Below are 27,375 nucleotides of genomic sequence, written 5' to 3'. Positions count from 1 at the left end.
GTGAGAGGAAATGCTAGGACAGTACTGGGGACAGTATAGTAAAATGTGAATTGTTATATATTAAATAATAATGATGTATCAAACTTCTGAAACTTGATCATTGTACTCTGGTTGCATAAAAGAACACCCTTTCCTAGGAGATACTTTGTACTGTGTGCATAGAAAGACAAAGAGCAAATGAGAAGAAATGCTAACATCGGGGACTCTCGGTGAAAGGCACTATGGGCGTTCACAACACTCAACTTTTCGGAATGACTGAAATGCTTTAAAACAAGAGAGAGAAAATGGTCACACTTAGTTTTATTTTAACCAACTTTTCTTCCTCAAAAAGATAAATCTAAATGCTTGACCTTGCTAAATACCTCAATTTGGCCTATTTAATGAAAACATATAGTTTACAACCACATTTATTAGAAAAATATTACTTGGAAGTTTCCTTCTTTCGAGGTTGAAGATTCCCTCCAGGGCACGGCTCTTTTCAGCAACCCCCCTCCACACGGCAGGAACCCCAGCTCCGTGTGCTCTGGGGCCGAGGCATGGCCCAGTCCAACCGCAGACCCAGCCACCTCCACAGGAGCCCCGGGAAGCAGGCAGGAGCCGGCCTGCTCTTTCCATCCAGATGGAAGGTGGGGATGACATCCCAGAACGTGGCAGCTGCAGCAGCTGTCCAGGCTGCCTGGGGAACTTGCACTTCACCTTTTCTTTACAAACTTCTTTCTGGAAGCATTGGGGTTCAACCGTCTTCTCCCGGCCCCCAGCGAGTTGTCTCGGACCTGCAGGGTAGCTGAGCGGCTGGAGATGTCGTTCTCTACAAAGGGAGACACCCCGGCCACGTAGTCGGGGGTGAACACGTCCGTTTTCTGCCGGGCCTTGCGGGAGAGCCGCAGCTGAGGGAAGCGCTGGTCCTCAGTCAGATGAGGGTTGACGGCATATTTGCCCCCTTTGGGGGTGGGAAGTGAATACTGCAAAGAAGGAGGAGGAAGGCCATTAGGAGGACGGTGACCCACATTCATACAAGTCAGATCCTGTGAACGTCAGCTTATCTGACAGCTCTGGATGCAGGCGGATGACATCGATGGAGTCTCATTCACCGCCTGCTACCTGCTAAGCACATGACATGCGTCTTCCCACTTGACCCTCACCTCAACTCACAAATGAGGGGCTAGAATGAACTCTGTAGTGTTCAGTTGAAACTGAAGTTATAAATTCAATTTTTAATACATGTTTACTTATATACACATATATATTCTACCTGGACAGAGATGCAACCCTAGGATGACACCAGGACATGAGCACACCGATGTCCAGATATTTGCTTCTAAAACATGTTCTTCATAAAGATGACCTGGAGCTGCTCAGAGAAATGGCCGATTGCAGGGCAAGGGCAGTATGAGAATCGGAACATCTTGCTGTGCCAGGAAGTGAAAAATGTTCAAATAACTGGGACCAGAAACAGGCTGAAGGGCCTCTATACACAGTGTGAGCATCTAAGTGAACAGGATGGTGCTGGATCACAGCCTGAAGACTAAAAGTCCACAGACCACGCTCACATAAATGAATACACTTAGAGAGGAAATTCCTCTTTACAGCACAATGCCAGCTAATGCAGAAAGAACGATGGAGTTAGAAAATCACCATTTGGCAACCATCACTGTAAAAACTGATCAGGTAACTTTAACCATGAGTTAGTGTTGGATGAGAAACAGTATTTACACAGTAATAGAGTATCTTTCCGTAAGTTACTTATCGCTAATGATAACCTCACAGGAAATCTGTGGCAAAGTTGGAATATGGCCTCAAAGATTAAAATTTTTGTGACATCTAAGTGAAGGGTGGGTGGGAATTAGTTGTATTATTTCTGAAACTTTTCTACACATCTAAGATGACTTTGAAATACAAAGTAAAAGGAAATTCCCTCTCGCTCATTAGAGGCAGTGGCCACCCTTGGAGAACTCAGCACCAGGCTGGCGACGCCCCCATAGTCCTTTGTCTCCCATCCCTCCTCTCCGAGTCCCGAGAACAAATGCACGGCTGTGTGTGTCCGGCCGGGCCTGTCTTCTGTGCCGAGCATGTAACACCTCTTCCTCTCTGGCTCCCCGAGCTTCTGGAAATGCTGCCCGACCCCAACCACCCGCACAAATCTACCCGCCGTGCTGTGAACGACGCCCCCTTGTGGCCCCACAGGCATCTGGCCCTCATCACCCGCTGCCTGGAATCACGGGCTGTTTCTCATTAATCTGCCAGCTCCTCAGAGCCTCATCCTCCCCCTGCAGTGAGGACAGGCTTTCAGTGACTGTCCTGCAGAAACCACGAGGATTTCCGTCCTGCTCGTTTTGATGCCGGTGCTAAGAGGTCTCGCTCTCCCAGCCTCAGGCCACTCACCCGGAGGCCCCGCGGGTTCAGCACCTTGGGGTTGCGGGAGAAGTGCATGCGCAGGGTCCCGTCATCGCTGACGGTCACGGACAGTTTCTTCAGGGTCTTGTTTCCGCAGTGCGAGCAGAACACGCGGCTCATGTCGGAGGTTGTCCTGGAGACATAAAAGCAGACGCTTCGGACTGGAGCCACAGGCAGCAAACCCTGTCCCCAGGGCACAAGATGAGCCACACGACTCAAGAGGAAGAGGGAACGTTAAGAAAGGGGGAGTCTAAACACTAACTCTGTACGGACCCCCAAAGCACTGTACACGCCCTAGACCAAGGCCCCCCGGCCCCATGCTGACGACATAACCAAACTGCAGCTGCATCTCTCAGAGGCGAAGGGAAATGACACAATGAAAACTGAGCATACTGTTACTTTAATAACAAATCCTTACTGAGCTGTGTCAGGCATTAGTCTTCAAGTTTCCTATTAAACCAATCCTATGAGGTTGCTACTACAGTATCTTCAATTTACAGAAGGGGGCGAGGTAAGGTAGCTTTCAGGATGACATAGCTCACAGGGCAGATAAAACCCAGGGAGTCTGGCTCCAGATTCAATGCTCTTAACGTCACCGTGCTTTCTCCAGGGGCGGGTCATTACAGCTCTAAATACCGTGTCCCCGAACGTGAGCCTGGGCAGAAGCCAGGAGGTGGCTCTGGAGGTGCCAGTAAGTTACTAACGGATTACAGAGGACACGCCATACAAGCTAAGGCTGAAGGTGTGGTGTTCAGGACGAACCTCAAGGCCGTGGCTCTTTCCTACCCACTAAAGCCCCAACGATGGACCTCCCACTTACGTATTTCCAAGAAAATCTCTGGCTTCATTCTATCAGAAAGTATTTCAGTGCTTATCATCAAATAAGGAGGGCTCTTTGCTCCAGAACCCACTCCCTGAATCCCACCACTAAATAAGGACTAAACACGCCTCCCTCGATTTCTCAGGCGGGCGGCCACGGGCCGTCTGTCTGTCCCAGGGCTTTCAGTGCTGGTGGGATGAGGTATGCGTGTGAATGAGGTATGGAAGGCAAGGCTCTCCTTCAGGCAGTGCGCAGGAGGGCCAGGAAGAGAGGAGGGTGTTCGGCAGAGGGCACGGGTTCGAGGACCAGCTCCTTACCGGAAACAGCCGTGGCAGCGGAGGACGTAGCTCCGGGCCTCCCGGATCAGCATGCCGCTCACCGCCAGCACGTGCAGCCCCATCTGAAGCAGAACGTTCTGCAACCAACAAGTTCAAGCAGCACTGAACTCAGAGCACAACTCAGTTTCCCTTTAACGTCTGTGTAATGCGAGCTGAAGGAACTTCACAAACCTTGGCTGGGTCCTAAAGGACTTCTGCTCAGGAAAAGCAAGCTGAGGGTGGCTCTCAAGATGAGGAAAGTAGGGCAAGGACCCAGAACTGTCTCAAGAGCTGGCATCTGTGCTCAGCAATCCCTCTTAACAGACATTTACTTTGTCAGAGCAAGCGTACTCATTTCTTGCCTGGAAACCACTATCCTTCCCCCAAGAACTTAACTGAGCAAAGAACATTGTGTGAAAGAAAAGCACCAACAGATTATGAACAGGAAACATTAAGTTTAATGTCTTAGCCCGCCCTGGCTTGTGTGGCCTAGTTGGCTGGGCAATCGTCCCACGCACTGAAAGGTTGCCAGTTCGATTCTCAGTCAGGGTACACGCCTGGTTTTCGGGCTCAATCCCCAGTAGGGGGGTATGCAGGAGGCAGCCAATTAATGTTTTGCTCTCACATAGATGTTTCTCTCTCTCTAAAAATAAGAAAAATAAACTATTCTTTAAAAATACTTTTAATATCCTATCAACATTCCGTCATGTTATGATTCTCTATCCTCCAAGCAAACTAAAAGTTACTGAAGAACACGGGCAAAGTTTCTGGAACCATTAAACAATCACTCTGTTCAGACCCCCAGACCTCGGCGGGACAGGTCTGACACTCAGCCAGAGCTACCTGATGCCCGTTCCACCCACCTGCATGGCGAAGTCTGTAGTCACACAGCCGACCCGCACATCCTTCGGGACGGAGCACTGTTCGAAATCCCGCTGGATCTGCTTGATGTTGCTGGGGGTTATCCAGCCCCCGTCGTCATCACTGTCTTCATCTTTCCTTTCTTCAAACCCATCCTCTTCCTCCTCGCTTGGAACATCCTTGCCTCCGTCAATCTGAAACAGAACAGCATTCACCAACTCCCTGTCTGTCAGAGCGCTGTCTGTCTGTCTGTCGCCAGGAGGAGGCAGTAACAAGGGCCTCACCAGCAGCTCCTGAAGGTCACGGTCAATGTTAGGCAAAGGGTTTCTCCAGAACATGAAGGAACTGAACTCCAGGTCCTCGGGCTCACCGGCTGCGTGTTCACGTCCCACGGCTTCTCGTGGGGGTTTAGGCTGAGGTTAAAAGAGAAATAATTAAAAAAACTGAACGCTGAGAGGGCTACATGTGATATGAAATATGTGACATACAAGTCAGACCAGACAGGGCGGGACAAACTACAATAGTAGTCTAGGTAAATTTGGTTCAGGGTAAACGGTTAATTGTGGAGATACCACTTGTGGCAGAAAGGGCATGCTGAGCGCGGCTTGTCTGAGGAATTACCTTCGAGGGCAGATGGAAGCCGGAAATGAGCAGAGGAGTTTCGGGGTGCTGAATCGATGAGCTCACTTTAACCTTTAAAAAGAAAAAAGTGACAGCTCTAAGCAAAGAAATACGGTTTGAAAATTCAACATGGAAGAGTACAAGTCTGTAGTTCAGGCATGGCTGTTAGGTTTTCTGGAGGGCAGGACTCTAAACCTACATGAAAACAAGCTGAGGACAGTCCTAGCAAGTATAGGAATGTGAGCCCACCGTGGCTTTGATGACTTAAGGCAGAGGAGAGCAAGCAATTCTCTGTCAACACTATTTGAAATTCATTATTATAAGGTTAATTATCTGGCTCCCCAAATTCTCTGACCTTGAAACAATACTAGTCTCTTCAACCCAGCCAAGGCGGCCAAGTCCATAAAAGCACAACAGGAACCCAGAATTTGGGTATCAGGGTTAAAAATACAAAAACAAAAACAGAAAGAAAGAAAAAAAACCACCTAGTATTCTTGCTTCTAAAAAATTATTTCTAGTTTAAAAAAAGTGAGAATGTTATTTTCACACTTTCTGCATTCTTAAAATTTAACCAACCTTCCAAGAACCTACAAATCAAAAGACCTACATACATTTGCTAACTGCAATGTCTGACTCTTATTTGGAACCTGATCCAAACAAATTATTTTTACGTTTTTATAAAATTGGGAAATGTGAATGCTAACTGGTTATTTTGATAAGACTAGGGAATTATTAGAATTTTATATGTATATAATAATGATGGTTTTGTGATTATTTTTTAAAAGAGACACACCAGGAAACACCTATCAGTGAAATATGATGTCTAAGTTCAAAAGGGAGTCAGTAGAGATGAAAACAGACAGATCGTAAGTTGATAACTGGGGAAGCAGAATGATTGGGACCCCATGTCCATTATACCATTCCCTCTAATTTTGTGTATCTGATAATCCCCATAATAAGAACATTAGAACAAAACAAAAAAGATCCAACAGCCCTCCCGATTTACCTTCTCTGGCTCCCGTTTTAAGTGGGACACCCCAACAAACTCTGCCTCCAGCTGGTAGGTAAGTGCCAGCACTTGGATGTCGGTGGCGGAGAGGCTGGGGTAGTCTCCAGTTTTCTTTGAAAACTCAGTCACTGTAAACAAAAGATGCTCAACTTCATTTAGAGGCAAAAAGTCACATGACCGCAGATAAAGATAACGAAAAGTGTGAAAAGAACTTGGGAACAATATGTCAAGAAAAATTTCTTCAAACAATCATCTATTTCCTTATTTTTTTCTTTTTCTTTTTTTTAAAATATATATTTTTTTATTGATTTCTTACAGAGAGGAAGGGAGAGAGATAGAGAGCTAGAAACGTCGATGAGAGAGAAACATCGACCAGCTGCCTCTTGCACACCCCCTACCAAGGATGTGCCCGCAACCAATGTACATGCCCTTGTCTGGAATCGAACCCGGGACCTTTCAGTCCACAGACCAATGCTCTACCACTGAGCCAAACCGGTTTTGGCGGTTTCCTCATTTTTTTCTAATCATAGTGACATCTATATTCTCTCCCATTAAGATTCACATCAGTTAGCTATACTGTGATATCCTGAGTACAAATGTAGGAACGGGAGATCAAAGTTAATAGGAAGGCATTCAGAGTTAGCATTATATTTGCAAATGAAGAGTGGGTATTATGTCAGAATAGAAGGTCTCTTCTCTCCCAGTTGTAAAGTTCTTTGATTTTTAAAAAAATATATATTTTATTGATTTTTTTCAGAGAGGAGGAGAGAGGTATAGAGAGCTAGAAACGTTGATGAGAGAGAAACATCGACCTGCTGCCTCTTGCACACCCCCTACCGGGGATGTGCCCGCAACCACTGTACACGCCCTTGACCGGAATCGAACCTGGGACCTTTCAGTCTGCAGACTGATGCTCTACCACTGAGCCAAACCGGTTTTGGCAGTTCTTCGATTTTTAACAATTGAAATTAATAGTATGGATGACCAGATTCCAAAATGGGATGGAAAGTTAATCTGACCAATATCTATTGTAGTCTATGATGGAAAAAAAATTATTGGTTGCTTTGTAATAAATATGGGACAGTTTTTGTGTATTAAAAAAAAATGCCCCCCCTATATTTACCACATGGTAAATATCAGCTGTTATTACTGTAATTCTCCTGAGACACCAACAGTAAACATGTACAATAAAATTTTCTCACACACTAACAAAGGGGTGTGGTGCTACACTGCCACATGGAACAGTAACTGTATCATTTCCTAAAAAGCAGATACCAGTCAACAGCAGCAATTTCTATGTATCTCACACCAGGCACTGTGTTAAAAGCTTTTCATGTCATCCTCCAACCAAATCCTAGTAAATACTATTAGTATTTCTTCAGAAAGGTGAAGTAACTCCTCAAAGCCTTCACAGGGAGTCGGTGGGAAAAGCTACAGAAGCCACAAACGAGTAGTGTAGCAAACATTTCCATCATTTTCCATCATCCGCCTCTATCTAAACCCTAAAACACGTCCAATCACCTGGGACTTTTCACTTAGGACTTCAATCCCTAAGAAGAGATCCACGCCGATGCCCAAGCCAAGCGATAACGGTTTCGTGTTCTTTCAGGACTAATGCAAAGCCAAAAGCCATCCCCCCCCCCTTTTTTTTTTCTGAGTTGAGCCTGGCCTCAATTTCCAAAACCGTTATCCAAAAGCAATGGTTACTCTGATCTACTGAAAAGAAATGGACAAGGCCGAAACCGGTTTGGCTCAGTGGATAACCAGTTGGCCTGCGGACTGAAGGGTCCCAGGTTCGATTCCGCGGGCACATCCTCAGTAGGGGGTGAGCAAGAGGCAGCTGATCGATGATTCTCTCTCATCGATGTTTCTAACTCTCTATCCCTCTCTCTTCCTCTCTGTAAAAAGTCAATAAAGAAATGGCCAAGTGTAAGAAATCCAGTTTTTATTTTTTATTTTTAATCCAAACTCACCGAATGACTGCCAATGACTGTCACTATGGGAGTGGGACAGAGTGCTCTTTACCGCTTCCGGCAGCCTCGGGGGCGGGGACTATTATTCCCATTTTACAGACGAGGCGATCGAGGCCTAGAGAGCCTGAGAGACACACGCAGGGGAGACAGCTAGTGACTGGCAAGACCCCGCGGACCCCTGACCCAGGAAGCACTATCCTACCACGACCCCCTCCTGGGAACCTGAGGTTTCCGAATCAGCCGCCGATCAAGGCGTCCGACCCCAACTCGCACCCCGGACCCCGGCCTCGTTCGCCGTGGACGCCGGGGCAGAGGCACTCACCCAGCCGCACGTACTCCGGGAAGGGCTCCTTGAAGCGCAGCTCGTAGGGCAGGACGGCGAGCCGCCGGCGCGTGGCCTTGTCCCGAATCTCGCTGACCACGTCCCGGATGGTGTAGATGTTCTTCCCGATGTCCTGCGCGGAGACCGGCCCAGCTCAGCGCCCCCGCACGGGCCGCCAGCCCGCACCCGGCTCCCTCCCATCCGAGCTCCCCGTACCTGCAGAGGCGCGTCCCGCAGGAATGCCCCGGCGTCCGCCACAACGTGCTCCACCGGCGCCATCTTGGCTCGACAAATCCCGAGTGCGCATGCGCCCGCCCCTGCGTCCCACGCCGGCCCCGGGAGCCCGAGGAACAGCCGCAAGTGAGCGGCGGCGCCCCCTGGCGGCCACTCCGGCTCCAATCGGTTCCGGCTACTTGTGCGCACGCGCACTGCGCGGGCCCGGGGACCTGTGGGCGGAGCCAAACCTTGGGTGTGAGAAAGGGGGTGGGGAGAAGTACCTGAGGATTAAATAGGTTTCAGCATCCAGACCTCAGCGCTTTATTTTTTTACTTTTAAGTGTAAAGCCAGTGTATGTTGTCATTGTTAAAAGTCAGTCCATACACATAATTTAATGGTCACAAGCCCATAAGATAGGTTATTATTTTACAGTCGAGGGATAGCTACTCAAGACAAAGTTATCACGGCTAGTAAAATGGTTGGAACAAGATTAACACTCAGGCAAACCGAGGCAGAGCCACTTTCTTAACCATTGTGCCATAGCAGTGATTTCCAACCAACCTTTTCCATCCCAAGGCACGAATTAATCGCTAAAATTCTGCAGCACACCACAAAAATGCATGTTTTGCTGATCTGACAACAAAAAAAATAGGTATAATTTCGACTCCTTCACCCCAGATGGTTATTGCTGTGCTGGCTGTTGTCATTTTTTTTTAAAATTTGACAAAGAGAAAAGAGGTCAGTGCCCACAACTAAATTGTCAGGTATTGCATGTTTTAAAGATTATTATGGCACACCTTTTGAAAATTGCTGTGCTATAGTGGCCGATGCATCCCCATTTCATATTGAATATAACTTGGAGCCAAAGGTCTATGTCTTATTTTAATATCATTCCCCACTTTCCTAAGCAAGGTACATTATATACTAGCAAATAATTCATCACTGGATCCGACTGAGGGCTATGAGATGATTTCTGAATTCCTGTTCAAATCTGAGATTTTATCATTTGGAGATCTGGCCTATTATAAATTCATGCTGGTGAATTTTGGCTGAATGTTAGTTGAGTTTTCAGTTAGTCTTCAGCGACGTTGGGTTATTCCATACCTTCTTTGTCAGGTCTTTACTCCAATCTTACCCCTCAGTTATAATTTATGCACCCTACTTCCAAAAATCCTTCAATGCCATTTAGCCATTACCCAAATCCTTTTCCTTCTCCAGACACTTCTCAACTGCTCTTCCCTCTTAATCTCTTCAACTGCCAGACCTACTAACTGGGTCCTGCCCTACATATTCTAATTAAATTGCCCACCTGAAGGCTGTTTCTAATTTCCCAGTTCATCACAACAATTTTTTTAGTTTTTATTTCTTTTTGTTTCTTTTCTTTAAAAAAATATTTTATTTTTTTTACAGAGAGGAGGGGAGAGGGATAGTTAGGAACATCAATGAGAGAGAAACATCGATCAGCTGCCTCCTGCAACCCTCCCACTACCTCCCCCACTCCCCGCCATGTGCCTGCAACCAAGATACGTGCCCTTGACCCGAATCGAACCTGGGACCCTTGAGTCTGCAGGCTGACGCTCTATCCACTGAGCCAAACCGGTTAGGACTGGAGCTCCTGTTTTTTGTGTTGTAGTTTTTTTTAAAGTGAAGAAATCTCAAACATTATTAGAAAAACCTGTTCACTTTAAAGCAGTTTACATGAACAGCACTTTCAAATACATGTAGGACAAGGGATCTCTCATTGAGGTCTTTCAAGGAAGAGAAAAAATTGCTTGCGTGCCAGGGAAAAATCTGAGTTCATTTCCAGAACCGGAAAATGCAGACGCCAGCAGACCACATGCTTAACAGGATCAGGACTGGAACCCGCTACCTTTCAGTGTCCTGGGCAATGTTCCAACTAATTGACCCACACCGGGCAGGACAACAAATTGCAGTGTTTCCCAAACTTCTCTCATAATGACAACCACCTGGTGGAGTTGTTAAAATACAGATTCCTGAATCCCAACTAAGAAGTGCTCTAAGACAGACACCTCTAAGTTAAGAATACAATTTTACCTATATGTTCCCAAAAATTCTAGTTTAGCACTTCTTAGTTGGGATTCAGGAATCTGTATTTGAACAACTCCACCAGGTGATTGTCATCATGAGAGAAGTTTGGGAAACACTGACATATTGGATGACTTGATTCAATGGCTACCTCTCACCTGTGAAGTGGGGCTAACCCTAGAGACCCAACCCCGGGCTTGGTGGGAGGGAGAGTAAGCGACCGGCATTGCTGAGTCCTCGACGGATGGCTCGGGAAGCACTCCAGCAAGTGGAAAAACGCTTCTTCGCCTTTTAAACCCACAGAAGTTAAGAAGAACGCCTTCTCCCCGACAGAGCATCCCAGGCCAGGCCCAAGGTTGCCCCACACCTGCGGCCCGGCCAGCCTCTTCCGGGTCAGGTGACCGCGCGCGGCCACGTGACCCGGCCCCGAGTGCGGGCGGTGGAAGGCGGAAGTGAGAGCGGAGTTGGGCGCCGCTTCTGTGGCCGCGCGGCAGGTAGCGAGCGCGGGCGCCGGGGGCGCGGCGGCCGGGGGTGCGGGGCCGGCCTGGGGTGGCGGCGGCGGCTCGCGGGGGGACGCGGGGGGACAGGGGGGGCGGTGCGGCCCGGGCGCCGGGGGGCGGTGGCTTCCTGTGGGAGGGGCCTGGCGCGGCGGTTCCGGCCTCCGAGGAGGGGTGTCCCGGCTCCCGCCCGGGAGGGGTGGGCGCTCGGGGGGCTGCTCCGAGGGGGGCGCGGGGGCCGGCGGCCGGGGGTGCGGCTGCGGGACGGCCAGTCCTCCTGGAAGGGGAATGGAGCGGCGTAGGTGCCAGGGATGGAGACAGTGACCTTTGTGGAAGGGTCGGGACAGGAGGAGAAGAAGGGGCGACTTGGACCTGACTGCACGGGGAGGGAGGGAAAGAAGGGGAGAGATCCAGAAGAAGCGGCCCGAACCCCAGCGGAGAGTCTCTCTCTCTCTCTCTCTCTCTCTTCTTCCTTCTTTGGGAATGATTGTTACCCGAGACTTTGATGTCTGTCCCATTCAAGTGTTTAAACTTCGGGAGGGAGCGCAGGATCTTCGCCTGCTGTCGTCACACCCACTTAGCCCTGCTCGGGTAGGGTTTCCGCTTCTTGGGAACCTTAGTCCTTCAGATCATCTTTCTTTGAGATTTTTTTTTTTTTTTTTTCTCTCCCCAGATCCCATCCATTTCTAAGCTGGGGAAAAAAGAAAAAGAAAAAAAAGAGGCTGGGCACTTTGCTCTGGCCCTAAAATGGCTTTTTTAGCCTGAACTGTGGAGGACCGCGTAGCTCAGTTATTCCCTCAGCCACATAGCGGACTGCTGAAACCTTGGACAGTGTCTGCTTACCCGGCTTTCTGACTTTTCCTCTTCTGTTTAAATTATTCAGCTCCCCTTACCGTGTGACTACTGATCTCCGCACTCTGTGATTAGGGAGGGTGGCTGCGAGGTCGGTGTTGCGCTCCTTAGAACCAGGACGTGGATCATGATTTTGAAGATTAAATGCCTTTGTGAAAAAGCTGTTCATCCTTTTTCTTTCTTTCTTTGGGTTGGCTAAGATTTGCAGCAGTGAAATGAATTTCGTGGATGTGATATAACTGGAGGGAATTCTCAGACTGGACAGTCCCAGGAGCCAGCATCATTTTGGACCCAAAATGTTACAAGTAGGGGGGAAAAGTACTTTGCTAACGTGTTATGAGTTCAAGTTTTTGGAGTATTTGATGAACATTTATAATTGTTATGTTGGGAAGGTATTCTTCTCATTGCACAATGCACAAGCAGAACTAAGAGAGATGACTTGATTTTTCAACAATTTATCATTCTCTTGTTTACCTGCTAGGCTAGTAATCCTTTGAAGGCAGGAGTCATATCTTATTTGGTTTGTTTGTCTAGTGGCCTCGTGTATGGCACATTGTGGCACTTGGTAAGTGTTTAGTGAGTAAAATTTCTGAAGGACACAAAGCACTAATAGGACAAGGGATATGAACCCAAGTCCGAGCTCTCCTCGTGTCAGATTTGCCAGTTTGTGTTATTGGTCCTTAATGAATATGATAAGCCTGGGAAAAAGGCTTGGGTGGGATTCTCAGTCTCTTACTTAATGTCTACTTTCCCATGGGCAAAGGGCTGATATCAGCATCTCATTTAATTTTCACCACAGTCCCGTGAAGGCCAGTGTTGTCCCTATTCTACCAATAAAGAAACCGAGGCTTAACCAAGTCCTTGCTTTAGAGTCCAGAGCCAGGGAATGACTGAGCAGGTACCCAATGCCAGGCCTTTTATCCTTAGACCCATACTTTTCCAGTCATAGAAAAGGATCTAGTCCTAGCTGGTTTGGCTCAGTGGATAGAGCGTCAGCCAGCGGACTGAAGGGTCCTGGGTTCGATTCTGGTCAAGGGCACATGCCCGGGTTGTGGGCGTGGTCCCCAGTGGGAGGGCATGCAGGAGGCAGCCATTCAATTATTCTCTCTCATCATTGATGTTTCCATCTCTCTCTCCCTCGCCCTTCCTCTCTGAAATCAATAAAAATACATCTTAAAAAAGAAAAGGACATAACGTTTTATTTTAAAGTATTTTTTTCAATTATAAACGTATGCCATTTTAAGAAAAAAATAGTATATAGACAGCAAACATTGTGACTGAGGATGCAATCAAAGTTCAGAACTCTGTGCTATACCATAGCTGCCTCTTCCTGGGAAAACATTCTCTTTTTCAATGACTATTTGTAAGTGCCTGCTCTGTGCCAGGCATTGTTTTAGAGTTGAGCTGTCCAGGATGGTGGCCACCAGACATATGGAGATATGCTAATGAGCACACCTGCGTTTGAAGGTTTAATATAAAAAAAGATAATCTCATTGGTATATTTATATTATAGTAAATATAACAATATAATCAATACAATATTAATATGTGAGTACAGTCCCTAAGGGATTTTTACAGTTTTTTTGGGGGGTTAAACAGTATAATTGGAACTCAATTGACTTGCTTTCTTTTTTAAAAATGTGTTTCCGAGAAAATTAAAAATTATGTTGGACGGTGCTGTTCTAAACACGGGGAATATAGTACACAAGAAAGGCAAAAACCTCTGCCCTTGTGGATATTACATTTTAGTGGGAAAAGGCACAGTAAACAAAACAGCCAAGTACATGATATAACAAAGCATGGACGTGGGCTGTGAAATGTTGGCTGGGGTTGCAGTTTTGAGTTTGGGTCCTCAGAGAAGCCTTCCTGAGAGGGTGCTGGTTGAGGGAAGACCTGAAGATGAGGGGGAAAAGCTGTGTTTGAGGCAGCTTTTGGGGATATAGCGGTCCAGGCAGAAGGAACAGAAAATTCAGGAGTCCTAATGAAGGAGCACCCCTGGCGCATCATGAACCGCGATGGGGAAGACTGGAGGAGGAACATGGGTGGGGCCCACTTTTGTTCACGTTGGTCGTGAACTCCCAGTGCCAGTATTGCGGGCAGTTAGAGAAGTCTGGATGGAGAAAGGCCTGGGCTGGAGATGCACACGTGGAAGCAGCTGGCACGAGGACAGCATTAAGAGCCTGGGCCGTGTCACTTGTGGACTAATATGGATGCATATCCAAGGAGTGCTGCTTATGGGAAGTTAAATTTTGAAACAAAAAATTGTTTATACTAATACTAGAGGCCTGGTGCACAAAATTTGTGCACTGGGTGGGTGGGGGTTGTCCCTCAGCCCAGCCTGCACCTTTTCTTGTGACAACGTGGGGCATGGCCATCTTGGGATGCGAGGATGTGAGGGTCAATTTGCATAACGCCCTCTTTATTATATAGGATACCAGTGTAGCGGAGATTGTATTATATCTCAGGGAACTTGGTTTTCCCTCTGTTTCACTTTTCATTTAAAGATTCTTTTGCAGACTGCAAGGTAGGGGGTTCTTTTTTCCTCGAGGATGCTACTCTTCCAAGTGTGCTGCTTTGTAGTGCCGCTGGCATCAGCTTGAGTGCCAGGTTCTGGAATTGGTCTGGCTTTCCGGGTTGGCAACCAATTTAGAGACTTCCAAGAAGGATGGACAACGGTTTATGTTTGTTTGTTTTTTTAAAAAATATTATTTTATTGATTTTTTATAGAAGGGAGAGAGAGAGAGAGTCAGAAACATCGATGAGAAACATCTATCAGCTGCCTCCTGCACACTCCCTACCAGGGATGTGCCCACAACCAAGGAACATGCCCTTGACCAGAATTGAACCTGGACCTTTCAGTCCGCAGACCGACGCTCTATCCACTGAGCCAAACCGGTTTCAGCGGCAATGGGTTTTTAATGTTTAAAATGCTGGCTTTACCGAAGGTGCACGGAATGCATGCTGTTTGTCAGGTGTCCTATTGTTTTTATAGATTTGAAACAAACAGAACTTCCCTGAGGTGAAATGATCGACATAAAGGCATGGCTCAGACATGGAAGAGCTGGGATCTTGAATCTTGGCCTTCTGAGTTCAGATCTGATGCTTCCATCCTGCAACATCCAGAAATGGGTGTCTGCATATAAACTCCCAGGGAATCACATCAGTGAGCTGCTCCTGAGTGATTTTAAGTAACTTCAGACTGTTACAGACCCTGGAATTTCTGAGGGATAGGAAGAAAAGGGAAGATCTTGTTACTCTGTAGAAGAACCAACTGAATCTTTTAAAAATATATATATATTTTATTGATTTTTACAGAGAGAAAGGGAGAGGGATAGAGAGTTAGAAACATCGATCAGCTGCCTCCTGCACACCCCTACTGGGGATGTGCCCACAACCAAAATATATGCCCTTGACTGGAATCAAACCTGGGACCTTTCAGTCCGCAGGCCAACGCTCTATCCACTGAGCCAAACAGGTTTTGGTTGAATCTTTTTGTTTTTTAATATATTTGTATTGATTTCAGAGAGGAAGAGAAAAGGAGAGATAGAAACATCAATAATGAGAGAGAATCATGGATCAGCTGCCTCCTACACGTCCCCTACTGGTGATCGATCCCGCAACCCATATGCCCTTGACCAGAATCGAACCCGAGACCTTTCAGTTCACAGGCCAACGCTCTATCCACTGAGCCAAACCAGCTAGGGCTGAATCTTTTTTAGAAGGTTGTAGTTCCTGCTCCTGCCCCTCCCCCTCTAAGCTTACAAACAAACATTTTGTGATTTAAATCAAGCCTTCACACTTATTTCTTAGAAAACACCAAATACCAAGACTTGGCGGTCCAGAACCAGGGCAGGTCCTCTTCCTCTGTGGCATGATGCTTTTTGCTTCCTGTTTTGTTGTGAAATCTGCTTTCCAGTCTGTTTTATTATTAGCCTGAAATTCCACTGTGCTCCCCCTCCCTCCTTCCATGAGCTTGGTCTTTGTACGGATGTCATCTGGCGAAGTTCAGTTCCATTGGATTGTTTATTCAGTATGGGCCTTTGGAGGGTGGGAGGTAGCCAGCTCAGTGCTGGATGGAGGAGAGAGGCCAAGAGGGAAGCTACGTGTTGGAAAAAAACGGGAAAGGCGTGAGGGTGTGGAGGAAAGGAAGAACCCTTTGAACAGACCTTTCTCTCCCACATCTTTCAAGAAGTGGATGCCGAGTGGATCTGTAGTCATCATAGGAAGCTCTCTGCCTGTGTCTACAGCTGGCCAATCAAGAATAAAATCCGGATGCTAGTGAGGGGTTTTGCCCTCCCCTGCTCATCTGCTGTCCAGGCTCTTTCATTCTGAGGTCCTTGTTCAGTGGTTTCTTGACTCAAAGCCGGGTCAAGAATTCCAGGAATTCTAGAACCTAGAATTACAGCATCAAGAAGACTGGGTTAGCTTGTCATCGAGACTCAGAGAGCACTTACCGTGTGTTGGCTGCTGTACCTGAACTCATTTAATCCCTACTGTAAACCTACAGGGTTCATTAGAGGATCTGTTATGTAGGTTCATTTCAGAGATGAGGAATTGAGTTTTAGAGAGGGTGTGTTGCTTGTCCAATGTCACTCACAGGCCAGTGAGCAATTCAACCTATTTGCCTCCGAAAGATGGACTGGTCTGAAAGGGCCTTGCTGAAGTTGGGTGGGAAGAATGGTCAGGTGTGTTAGATATTGCAAGAGCTCTCAGGTGCGTGGTTGCTTTCTCTTGCCAGAACCTCTTCAAGGATTTAACGCGGTCCTTCAAAACAAGCTATCTGGGCTCCCAGAGAGCAGGGGCCCCATGGCATTCATCTTTGAATTCCAGAGCCATGTACAGAGTGGTGTCTAGGAGCATTTCTTTTATTATTATTATTTATTTATTTATTTATTTAAATATATTTTATTGATTTTGTACAGAGAGGAAGGGAGAGAGATAGAGTTAGAAACATCGATGAGAGAGAGTCATCAATCAGCTGCTTTTTGCACACCCCCTACTGGGGATATGCCTGCAACCAAGGTACATGCCCTTGACTGGAATTGAATCCGGGACCCGTCAGTCTGCAGGCCAACGCTCTATCACTGAGCCAAACCGGTTTCAGATATACTGTCATTTCTTAACTCCTCAGTTTTATCTGGTGTCTTTTAGCCATTGAAGATGAGGAGTTAGCTTTCTTTGTAGCCAGTCTCCACAAACTCACACTTCTATCTCCACCTTCTGATTATTAACCATAGCACAAGTTTTGATGAAATAGTATGTTATTATAATTATAAATATTATTCACAGCTGAGCCACATCATGTATTAGGATCACATTTCCTATCTTGTGCTTTTGTTTTTACTGGAGTTACATACTTTCCGACTTTTTTCATTTGCGCAATTTTCTGTTTACCTATCACATCAGTTCCAAGCATTCTGGTGGAGCTAAAATAACGTTTCTTTCAATGCACTTGGATGCATCTTGTAATCTTCTGTTTTCTTTCTTTCATCTAGAGATGACAACTTCTTATAAACTTCCTAATCTGGACTGGATGCTTTGCTTTTAAAAAAATTTTTTTTTACTGATTTCAGAGAGGAAGGGGGAGAGATAGAAACATCAATGATGAGAGAGAATCATTTATCAACTGCCTCCTGTATGCCCTCCACTGGGGATTGAGCTCATAACCTGGGCATGTGCCTTGACCAAGAATCGAACTGTGACCTTCTAGTTCATAGGTTGATGCCCAACCACTGAACCACACCCGCTGGGCTGCACTGGTTGCTTTCTAAGCTCTTGCCCCATAAAGCCTTGGGACTTCTTTTCTTCCCCATCCTAGGAATTCCTTTTGTCTTTCCCAGGTGAGTACACAGGACCCTGCATCTCTTCATGTACTTCCACGGAGCACATCTTTTTCAGCAGCTTCCTGAGAAAGTTTTGGAAGCAACGCTTTTGAGACTTTTGCAAATCTGAAAATATCATCGTTTTCCTGTCATGCTCGATTGATGGTTTTCTTGGTTATAGAATTGTAGATTGGAAATAATTTTATCTAAAGTTTGAAAGCATTGCATTGTCTTTTCGAATTCAGTATCGCTGTTGAGAAAATCTGATGACATTCTGACTCCTGTTCTTTGTAAACCTGAGTGGACGCTGCATATTCTTGATCCCTATGTTAGGAAATTTCATGCCATTGTGCCTCAGTGTGCTTCTTTTCCCACTTATTGTTCTGGGCAATTGGGTCCTTTCTGTCTAGAAGTGTATTCCATTTAAGGAAGGATTTCAGCTTAAGAAAGTTTTTGGGTAATATTTATTTTATGATTTCTTTTTTTCCTCTTTTCTATTTCTAAATTTACAATAGTTAGATATTGGACATTTTAAATGAATCACTGTTTAAACAAAACTTTTTCTCTCTTACTTGCCTGCTCTAGACATTATGGATAATCCTGCTATGAACATTCATGTACAAGTTCTTATGCTTTCAATTCTTTTGGGTATATACTTATAAAGGAATTGTTGGGTTTTATGGTAATTCTATGTTTAACTTTTAAAATATATATATATATTATCGATTTTACACAGAGAGGAATTGAGAGGGACAGAGAGTTAGAAATGTCGATGAGAGAGAAACACCGACCAGCTGACTCTTGCACACCCCCCACTGGGGATGTGCCCGCAACCAAGGTACATGCCCTTGACCGGAATCGAACCCGAGGCCTTTCAGTCCGCAGGCCAATGCTCTATCCACTGAGCCAAACCGGTCCCGACTCTATGTTTAACTTTTTAAAAAACGTATATTTTTATTGATTTCAGAGAGGAAGAGCGGGAAAAAGAGAGAGAGAGGCAGAGAGAGAAACATCAATGATGAGAGAGAATCATTGTCGGCTGCCTCCTGCATGCCCCCCACTGGGGATTGAGTCCACAACCTATGCATATGGCCTTGACCGGAATTGAACCCAGGACCCTTCAGTCCACAGGCAGATGCTCTTTTCAACTGAGCCAAACCCGCTAGGGCTATGTTTCACTTTTTGAGGAACTGCTAAACTGTTTTCCAAAGCCGCTCACTATTTTTCATTTCCTGCTAGCAAATGCAATTTTTCCAACATTTGTCATTGTTTTTGACCATTGTGGGTATGTGAAGTACCGTATTTTTCGGACCATAAGACGCACTTTTTTCCCCCCAGAAGTGGGGGGAAAAAGTCCCTGCGTCTTATGGTCCAAATATAGCCTACACATATACTTTAAAAAAAAAGTTTTTTTACTTGCCTGGCTCTGTGTGGTCTCTGTGTGCTTGCCCGGCTCTAAAATGGTTCTAAATGCTGCTGTTTACTTTACAGGGTTGATTACATGTGTTTATGACTGTGATGTTGGGTTTTAATGCACATAAAATATTTTAGGACACTATTTGTTTCAGAATCTTTTTTTTCTTCATTTCCCTTCTCTAAAAACTGGTGTGTCTTATGGTCCGGTGCGTCTTATGGTCCGAAAAATACGGCACCTCGTTGTGGTTTTAATTTGCATTTCTCTAGTGATTAATGCTATTGAGCATCTTTTCATCTGCTTATTGGTCATTTGTATATTTTCTTTGGAAAAAATCTCTATTCAGATCTTTTGCCCATTTTTTTTTAGTTGGGTTATTTATCAACATGTCTTTTGTTGAGTTGTAAGAGTTATTTATATATTCTAGATACAAATCTTTGATCAGATACATGATTTGCAAATATTTTCTCTCATTCTTTGGTTCTCTTTTCACTTTTTTTGATGGTATCCTTTGAGGTACAGAAGTTTTAAATTTTGATAAGTCAAATTTATTTAGTTTTTCTTTGTGCTTTTTGTATCATATGTTAGAAACCATTTCCTAATCTAAAATCTTGAGGATTTACGCCTCTGGTTTCTTCCAAGAGTTTTATAGTTTTTGCTGTTATATTTAGGTCTTTGATAAATTTTGAGTTCATTTTTGTATAAGGTCTGATATAGGGAGAATGAATCCAAATTCAGTCATTTGCACATGAATATCCAGTTACTCCAGCATCATTTGTTGAAAAGGGTATTATTCTTTTCCCATTCGATTGGCTTGGAACCCTTGTCTAAAGTCAGTTGAACTTGCTGTGTCCAGGTGGCACAGTTGATTAGGGTATTGTCATGATACACTAAGGTTGCAGATTCAATCAGTTGGGGCACGTATAAGAATCCACCAATGAATGCATAAATAAGTGGAACAACAAATTGATAGTTTTTTTTTCCTCTTTCCCCTCTCTCTTTAATCAATAAATTAAGAAATCAGTTGAACTTAAGCCTATGGGTTTGTACCTGGACTCTTAAGCTATTCCACTGTTCTGTATGTCTATCCTTATGCCAGTACCACACAGTGTTGATTTCTGTAGCTTTCTAGTAAGTTTTAAAAAAAATGTATTTTTATGGATTCCATAGAGGAAAGGAGAGGGAGAGATAGAAACATCAGTGATGAGAGAGAATCGTAGATCGGCTGCCTCCTGCAAGCTCCACGCTGGGGATGGAGCCAGCAACCCAACTGGGAATCGAACCGTGACCTCCTGGTTCATAGGTCAATGCTCAACCACTGAGCTATGCCATCGGCTGGGCTTGTTTTTTTTTTTTTTTTTAAGTGCTCTCTCTAGATAATTCAAATGTGTGGAAAGAATTGAGATTCACTGCTCCAAGGCATTTCATATTTCATTAAGGATAATTCATCCTAACAGGATAAATTCTATTGCCTATCTTTTTTTTTTTTTTAATATACTTTTATTGATTTCAGAGAGGAAGGGAAGGGGGAGAGAGAGAGAGAGAGAGAGAGAGAGAGAGAGAGAGAGAGAGAGAGAGAAAGAAGATGATGACTGATGATGAGAATCATCAATTGGCCACCTCCTACACGCCCTCTACTGGGGATGGAGCCCTCTACTAGGATTGAGCCTGCAACCCAGGCACTGCCCTTGGCAGGAATCAAACCTGGGATTTCTCAGTCCACAGGCTGATGCTCTATCCACTGAGCCAAACCGGCCAGGTCTTGGCTATCTTTTTCCTCCTCCTTCATTGCCCTCCAGCCACACTGACCCTGTTTTGTTCCTTATATTTCCAAGACATGCAAGCGTCTCAGGAGATTTTGCTCTTGTCCTTTTATCTGCCTGAAGTGTTTTTCTACTTCTACTTCTTCAGTTCCTAAGTTCCCTTCTTCTACTTCTTCAATCTTTGCCTTGGCGCAGTGAGTAGAGCATTGGCCTGCGGACGGAAGAGTCCTGGGTACAATTCCAGTCAAGGGCGCATGCTTGGGTTGCAGGCTTATCCCCTGTGGGGGTGGGGGTGGGGTGCAGGAGGCAGCCGATCAGTGATTTATTCTCATCATTGATGTTTCTATCTCTCTCTCCCTCTCCTTTCCTCTCTTAAATCAATAAAAAAAATATATTTAAAAATTGAAAGGTTCGGAGTGGGCTGAGGTCGCGCACTTATGACATAAGGCCATAAAATATAAAAAAATATTTTATTCTGACCACCTGGGTGCAGGTGGGCTGAGACCGAGAAAGGCATCAGCGAAGAGAGCAGGGAGAGAGAGTAGGTTTTTACCAGTCCTTGCTGGCTGCAAGCCGCCCTGCTGATGTAAGGGTCTGGCCGGCCTTGGTTCCTCCAGGTGTCTTCTGATTATCTGAACTATGCTGTGCTCAAGGCTGCAAGCTTTCTGCAACGTATCTGCTAAGCACAATAAGTCTTTCTCTGCCCCGTTTTATTCTCTTTAACCCTTTCAAAAATAAAGTCTCCTTTTCAACGAAACTTCGTGTCCAACCCTCAGCCTAGATTCCTGTCCTCCTTCACTGCTTTGTTTTTCTCCCACTTCTCACCTGTATTGTTAGTTCTCTTATTTGTTTCCTATTTGGCAATCCTTCTAAGCACACGCCCTTTCCCTGTGTATCAATCCAGTGTGTAAAGAAGCCAGTGGGTGGAGTTTCATTTATTTCTTCTCGCGTGCTCTTCTTTTCTGTGTGTACATACAAGATTCTGACCCATATCATTTTCCATTTCCCAGGAGAACATTTTAACATTTTAACAGAGCAGGTTTTGTTTGAGAAAGTCTTTTTTTTTTCTTTTTTCTTTTTTTTCTCTCCTTCGTTTTTGAAGGATAACGTCTTTGGGTACAAAAATTCCAGATTGGCATATGTTCTCTTTCAACACTAAATATTTCACTGCACTTTCTTGCTTCACAAGAAGGCTGCTGTGATTTGTATCCTTAGTCCTCCACAGGTAAAGTGTTTTTTCCCCTCTGCTTTTTTTCAAGATTTTCTCTTTGTCTTTGGTATGTCCAGGTGTAATCCTTTTTTTTTTTTTTTTTTTTTTAGAAATTATTTATTGTTTTGATATCTGATCTTTTACTTATGTGTATTTTGCACCTTTTGAAATTGTCCCAAACTTCTTGGATGTTCTGTTGTTTTTATAAAGTATTTTTTTCCTCTGTATATTTCAGTTTGGGAGTTTCTGTTACATATCTTCAAGCTCACTGATTCTTTCCTCAATCATGTCTAGTATACCCATGAGACAGCCCATCACACTGGTTTGGATTTCTAGAATTTTCTTTTGAATCTTTCTTATGTTATCCTTCTGTTCATGGGTGTTGTCTACCTTTTTCATTAATGCTCTTAAAGTATGATTAGTAAACTGTAGCCTCTATGAAAGACACTGGAGAAGGAAAACAAGGTGGTGGCATCACTCTCTCTCCTGCTTTCCCCGTTGGCTTCATTCTGAGCCTTCTTTAGAATGTATCAGACTGATGCTGCTTACAGGCCACCAAATATATAGATCAAGAAGTTCGGCCTTTTTCCCATTTAGTGGGCCACGTGGAGCCTTCAGGTTTTATTCTCCTGGATTCTCTGGAGTTTGGAACAAAGGCTAAGAGCAGCTGAAGCTCAGGGAGAAGAAGCTAGTTTAAAAACTGCTCCGTCAAGTTGCCCCAGGAAAGATCGCATCCAGTAGATGGGAAGATTTTAAAGATTCTTTTATTTTTAAAGTCTATAAATCATGGATTTCCAGCCTTTAGAACCTTCACCTCTGTTACTAAAAGCCCCTAGGCTTAATGTATAATCATTAATCTTCCCTTCGTTACTCAAGATAAGATCCTTTTTTTCCCCTTTAAAATTATTGTTAAATTATGTAAAAGATCAAACATATGAAATGGTTCAGAGAATAGATAACAAACAGTCATAAAAACTACCATTTGGATTTAATGAATATTAACATTTTGCCGTATTTGCTTCAGAACTTTTTTCATCAAAAGATAAAATGTTGCAGATACAGTTGAAGTTTCCTTGGTCTCTCCTCACTCCAATTCCCCTGCTCCATCCTTCGCTATCCTAGAGCTAACGTCTGTCTGAATGGTGGGACTCCTTCCCACTCATGCTTCTATATACTTTCATTCCCTTTATTGTATGTGTGTCCACAAGAATATATGAAATTGTTTTGTGTAAATTCAAGTGTTATGCAGCGGCTGCAATTTTGCTTATTTATTTATTTTTATTTAGGCTGCATTTTGCTTATTTAAAAAATATTTTTATTGATTTCAGAGAGGAAGGAAGAGGGTGTGGGAGATAAAAACATAAATGATGAGAGAGAATTATCGATTGGCTGCCTCCTACATGCCCCCCACTGGAAATGGATCCTGCAACCTGGGCATGTGCCCTGACCCGAAATTGAACCATGACCTCCTGGTTTATAGGTCAACGCTCAACCACTGAGCCATACCAACGGGGCCATGAAATACCATTTTTATTTAAAAAAACAACAACTAACAGACAGACCTACTGAAGTTACTAGATTGGAGTATTTGGCAGTATTTTATTGAAAATGAACAAAGTGAGCCTGTCACTTCAAGGAAAACAATTGACAATATCTGTTGCCAATGTTAAAATATGAGTTTTTAAATGAAAATTAGAATTTTGGAACACTTACATCTACCCCAAGAGCTGACAGCTTCCCAGTACTTAAAGATTACTGACAACATTCACAAATGTGATTTTTTAAAAAAATATTGCCCCCCTGGCAATGGGCAAGGAGACACCTGATTGGTGGTGTTGGTCTTATATCAGTCAGGGGCAAAGCAGATGTACAGTCCTTAGTTCATCCTAGTTTGATGCCTGTGTCGGTGGCCAAAGCTGTTTCATGCATGAGTTACATTAAAAAAAAAAAAAAAAATATATATATATATATATATATATATATAGTACAATGAAATGAACACAATTTTATAATGTATAATGACATTTGGAATATCTGCATAACTCAATGAACCAATATTTCCCAAGTGACAGTTTATTTATTTTTTTATTTTTTATTTTTATTTTTAAATATATTTTATTGATTTTGTACAGAGAGGAAGGGAGAGAGATAGTTAGAAACATCGATGAGAGAGAGTCATCGATCAGCTGTCTCTTGCACACCCCCTACTGGGGATATGCCCGCAACCAAGGTACATGCCCCTGACCGGAATCGAACCCGGGACCTTTCAGTCCCCAAGCCGACGCTCTATCCATTGAGCCAAACCGGTTTCGGCGTGACAGTTTACAATATTACAAAATTATGTATGAATAAAAAGATCCATTCAAAGTACAAGACAGACTTCTAGCAAAGATGGAATGACACGGACACCTTATGATGATGACATGGAATATCTTTTTATAGGCTTATTACCCATTTGTATGTATATCTTTGGGGAACTGTTTATTTAGATCTTTTGCCCATGAAAAAAAATTGGATGATGAGGGTTATGTCTTATTGTTGAACTACGACTTACTTTTTGGAGATATTGTAGTAAGCCCTCCCTCCTCCAGGCTTTGATAGAACAGTGTTCTTCTTTTTTTTTTTTTAAATATATTTTATTGATTTTGTACAGAGAGGAAGGGAGAGAGATAGAGAGATAGAAACATCGATGAGAGAGAGTCATCGATTAGCTGCCTCTTGCACACCCCCTACTGGGGATATGCCCGCAGCCAAGGTACATGCCCTTGACCGGAATCGAACCCGGGTCCCTTCAGTCCCCAAGCCGACGCTCTATCCATTGAGCCAAACCGGTCTCGGCTAGAACAGTGTTCTTCTTAAGCTATAAGACCTATCCAGGGTGGATAGCCATCATAAGACAGACAGACACACCACTCTGCTGGAAATAGCATGGCCACAGATGCTTCAAGGTTTCTGGTTTTTGTTTTTTTTCCTTCTGTCTCTTTATTTTTAAAAATATATATTTTATTGATTTTTTACAGAGAGGAAGAGAGAGGGATAGAGAGTTAGAAACATCGATGAGAGAATCATCGATCAGCTGCCTCTTGCACACCCCCTACTGGGGATGTGCCTGCAACCAAGATACATGCCCCTGACCTGAATCCAACCCGGGACCTTTCAGTCCGCAGGCTGACACTCTATCCACTGAGCCAAACCAGTTTCGACTTTGCTTTTGTCTCTTTAAACTCATATTAAAATTGGGTCCAGTACCTCTGTCTCTTACTAGATATTCTCTAAACTCGCTGCTGTGTTTGTCTTGCAGTTTCCTGGTGATGACATGGCATCTGCCAGCGCCAGCCGGGCAGGCGTGGCCCTGCCTTTTGAGAAGTCTCAGCTCACTTTGAAAGGTGAGTGGCACTGTGTGGAGTGTTGGTTAGTCATTTGAGCTCCAGCCCAGTCTGTGGGGAAGAAGTGGATTTATACCACACTTGGGTCTGGAGAGCCACAGTCTGTGAAATGGCTCAAGAGTGTAACTTCATTCTCATCGGGTTGTCATAGTGTAGCTGGAATTCTTGAAGAAGGACAAAAGGAACTTTTGGCAAAAATGATCTAAAATGGTGATTCCTGCCCTAGCTGGTTTGGCTCAATGGATAGAGCGTCGGCCTGTGGACTAAAGGGTCCCAGGTTTGATTACAGTCAAGGCGCATGCCTGGGTTGCAGGCTCAATCTCCAATAGAAACATCAATGATGAGAGAGAATCATTGATTGGCTCCCTCCTAGTTGGTCCGAAGGTTGTGGGTTATTGTTAAGCTGATGGGCTGCCTCCTGTATGCCACACCCTGGGGACTGAGCCCACAGCCTCATCATGTGCCCTGACTGGGAATCCAACTACGATCTCCTGGTTCATAGGTTGTCACTCAACCACTGAGCCACACCGACTGGGCTTCCTTATTTTCTTTAGGTCTGTACTCAAAAATCACCCTCTTCTAGAATTGTGTACCTGGAATCTGTATAATTTTGTTAACCAGTGTCACCCCAATAAATTAAATAAAAAGGAAAAGGGACAGTCACCCCTTCAGCCAGGTTGTCCTGATCTCCCCATCTACAGCCTCTGCCACCCCCCACCCCTCACTTCTATCCTCTTCCCTACTTTGTATTTTTCTTCTCCGCCCTTGTCACTTATTTAACACAATACATATTCTATGTAGTACTTTATTTATTTTCATTATTATTATTTTAACATATTTTATCGATTTTTTTACAGAGAGGAAGGGAGAGGGACAGAGAGCTAGAAACATCGATGAGAGAGAAACATTGATCAGCTGCCTCCTGCACATCCCTCACTGGGGATTGTGCCCGCAATCAAGGTACATGCCCTTGACCGGAATCGAACCTGGGACCCTTCAGTCCACAGGCTGATGTTCTATCCACTGAGCCAAACCAGTTAGGGCTGTTTCCCATATTTTTAGCAACACAGTGTGTTGTAAGACTTTTCTCTTTGCCAGTCTGATTGGTAGAAAGTTGTTTTCTCAGCATAGTTTTATTTAGCATTTTTTAAATTATAGAGATGTGTATCATTTTGTCATACATTTAAGGGGAATTTGTATTTTCTTTTCCGTGGATTGCCTATTCATATTCTTTGCCTCTTTCTTATTGAGTTCCTGATTTTTAAAATAGTCTTGATACATTTTAACTCTTTTCCTTGGCATCTCATTGCTGCGCTGCTCCAGCCCTTTAGAGGAAGAAGGGGATTAATGTGAACTGATAGTTTTTGAATTCGGGACTATAGCCTTTGCTACCTCACCTAATAATTAACAAGCTTACGTTAAGACAGAAGCCTTCCCCTGGGACTTGGTGACCTCCTGAGGTCTCTGTTTTGTGTCCATATTATCCAGGAACAGATTTCTCCATTGCATTTCTTCACTGTGAAGTTTCTTACTAGAGTGGAAAGAGCTAACTTGATAATATAGTTGCTTCTCATTATAGATGCATTTACCGTATTTTTCGGACCATAAGACGCACCGGACCATAAGACGCACCAGTTTTTAGAGAAGGGAAATGAAGAAAAAAAGATTCTGAAACAAATAGTGTCCTAAAATATTTTATGTGCATTAAAACCCAACATCACAGTCATAAACACATGTAATCAACCCTGTAAAGTAAACAGCAGCATTTAGAACCATTTTAGAGCCGGGCAAGCACACAGAGACCACACAGAGCCGGGCAAGTAAAAAAACTTTTTTTTTTAAAGTATATGTG

The 27,375-nt window shown here is 44.3% G+C and overlaps 2 protein-coding genes and 1 pseudogene across 7 annotated transcripts in view; 2 read left to right on the top strand and 1 right to left on the bottom strand.

The window, feature by feature from the left end:
• Window positions 1-283: 283 nt before the first annotated feature.
• On the bottom strand, window positions 284-8,696 carry NOB1 (NIN1 (RPN12) binding protein 1 homolog). Of its 5 annotated transcripts, XR_004988558.2 has the most exons (10): window positions 8,534-8,696; window positions 8,318-8,450; window positions 6,020-6,150; window positions 5,014-5,085; window positions 4,677-4,805; window positions 4,395-4,586; window positions 3,532-3,629; window positions 2,383-2,527; window positions 1,040-1,193; window positions 840-962 (listed from the first exon to the last, which is right to left on the bottom strand). XR_004988558.2 is itself a non-coding variant. In XM_036441340.2 (9 exons), exons 1-9 carry the CDS (start codon window positions 8,594-8,596, stop codon window positions 693-695), a joined length of 1,233 nt encoding a protein of 410 aa, XP_036297233.1. In that variant the 5' UTR covers window positions 8,597-8,696; the 3' UTR covers window positions 284-692. The 5 variants fall into 5 exon arrangements, 4 of the variants coding, with proteins under 4 accessions (XP_036297233.1, XP_045438691.1, XP_045438692.1 ...); XM_036441340.2 differs by lacking the exon at window positions 1,040-1,193 and having other exon boundaries at window positions 284-962; XM_036441341.2 differs by lacking the exons at window positions 840-962; window positions 1,040-1,193 and adding an exon at window positions 1,270-1,414.
• Window positions 8,697-10,961: 2,265 nt separating this feature from the next.
• The window catches only part of WWP2 (WW domain containing E3 ubiquitin protein ligase 2), a 115,633-nt gene continuing 99,219 nt past the window's right edge, over window positions 10,962-27,375 (top strand). Inside the window, exons 1-2 of one of the 2 annotated variants that reach the window (XM_036441337.2) lie at window positions 10,962-11,073; window positions 25,439-25,523. In XM_036441337.2, coding sequence (XP_036297230.1) covers window positions 25,454-25,523 — 70 coding nt within the window. In that variant the 5' untranslated portion in view covers window positions 10,962-11,073; window positions 25,439-25,453. Of the gene's footprint in view, window positions 11,074-24,469; window positions 24,595-25,438; window positions 25,524-27,375 lie in introns of those variants that run through there. The other variant, XM_036441338.2, reaches the window with a different exon arrangement.
• On the top strand, window positions 23,931-24,077 carry LOC118721041 (annotated as a pseudogene).

The sequence above is a fragment of the Pipistrellus kuhlii genome, unplaced genomic scaffold (assembly GCF_014108245.1).
Source record: "Pipistrellus kuhlii isolate mPipKuh1 unplaced genomic scaffold, mPipKuh1.p scaffold_m20_p_17, whole genome shotgun sequence".
Lineage (NCBI taxonomy): Eukaryota > Metazoa > Chordata > Mammalia > Chiroptera > Vespertilionidae > Pipistrellus > Pipistrellus kuhlii.
Note: the sequence above shows the minus strand (reverse complement) of the source record. Positions and strands in the feature narration are given on the sequence as shown.

What these genes read in the sequence shown, in the direction of transcription:
- NOB1 (XM_036441340.2), bottom strand. Translation starts at nt 8,596, where the DNA reads ATGGCGCCGGTGGAGCACGTTGTGGCGGACGCCGGGGCATTCCTGCGG. An exon ending in GCTTCCATCTGCCCTCGAAG is followed by an intron (nt 4,806 to 5,013) that starts GTAATTCCTCAG and finishes TTTTAACCTCAG; the next exon opens with CCTAAACCCCCACGAGAAGC. An exon ending in CTACAGACTTCGCCATGCAG is followed by an intron (nt 3,630 to 4,394) that starts GTGGGTGGAACG and finishes TGTTGGTTGCAG; the next exon opens with AACGTTCTGCTTCAGATGGG.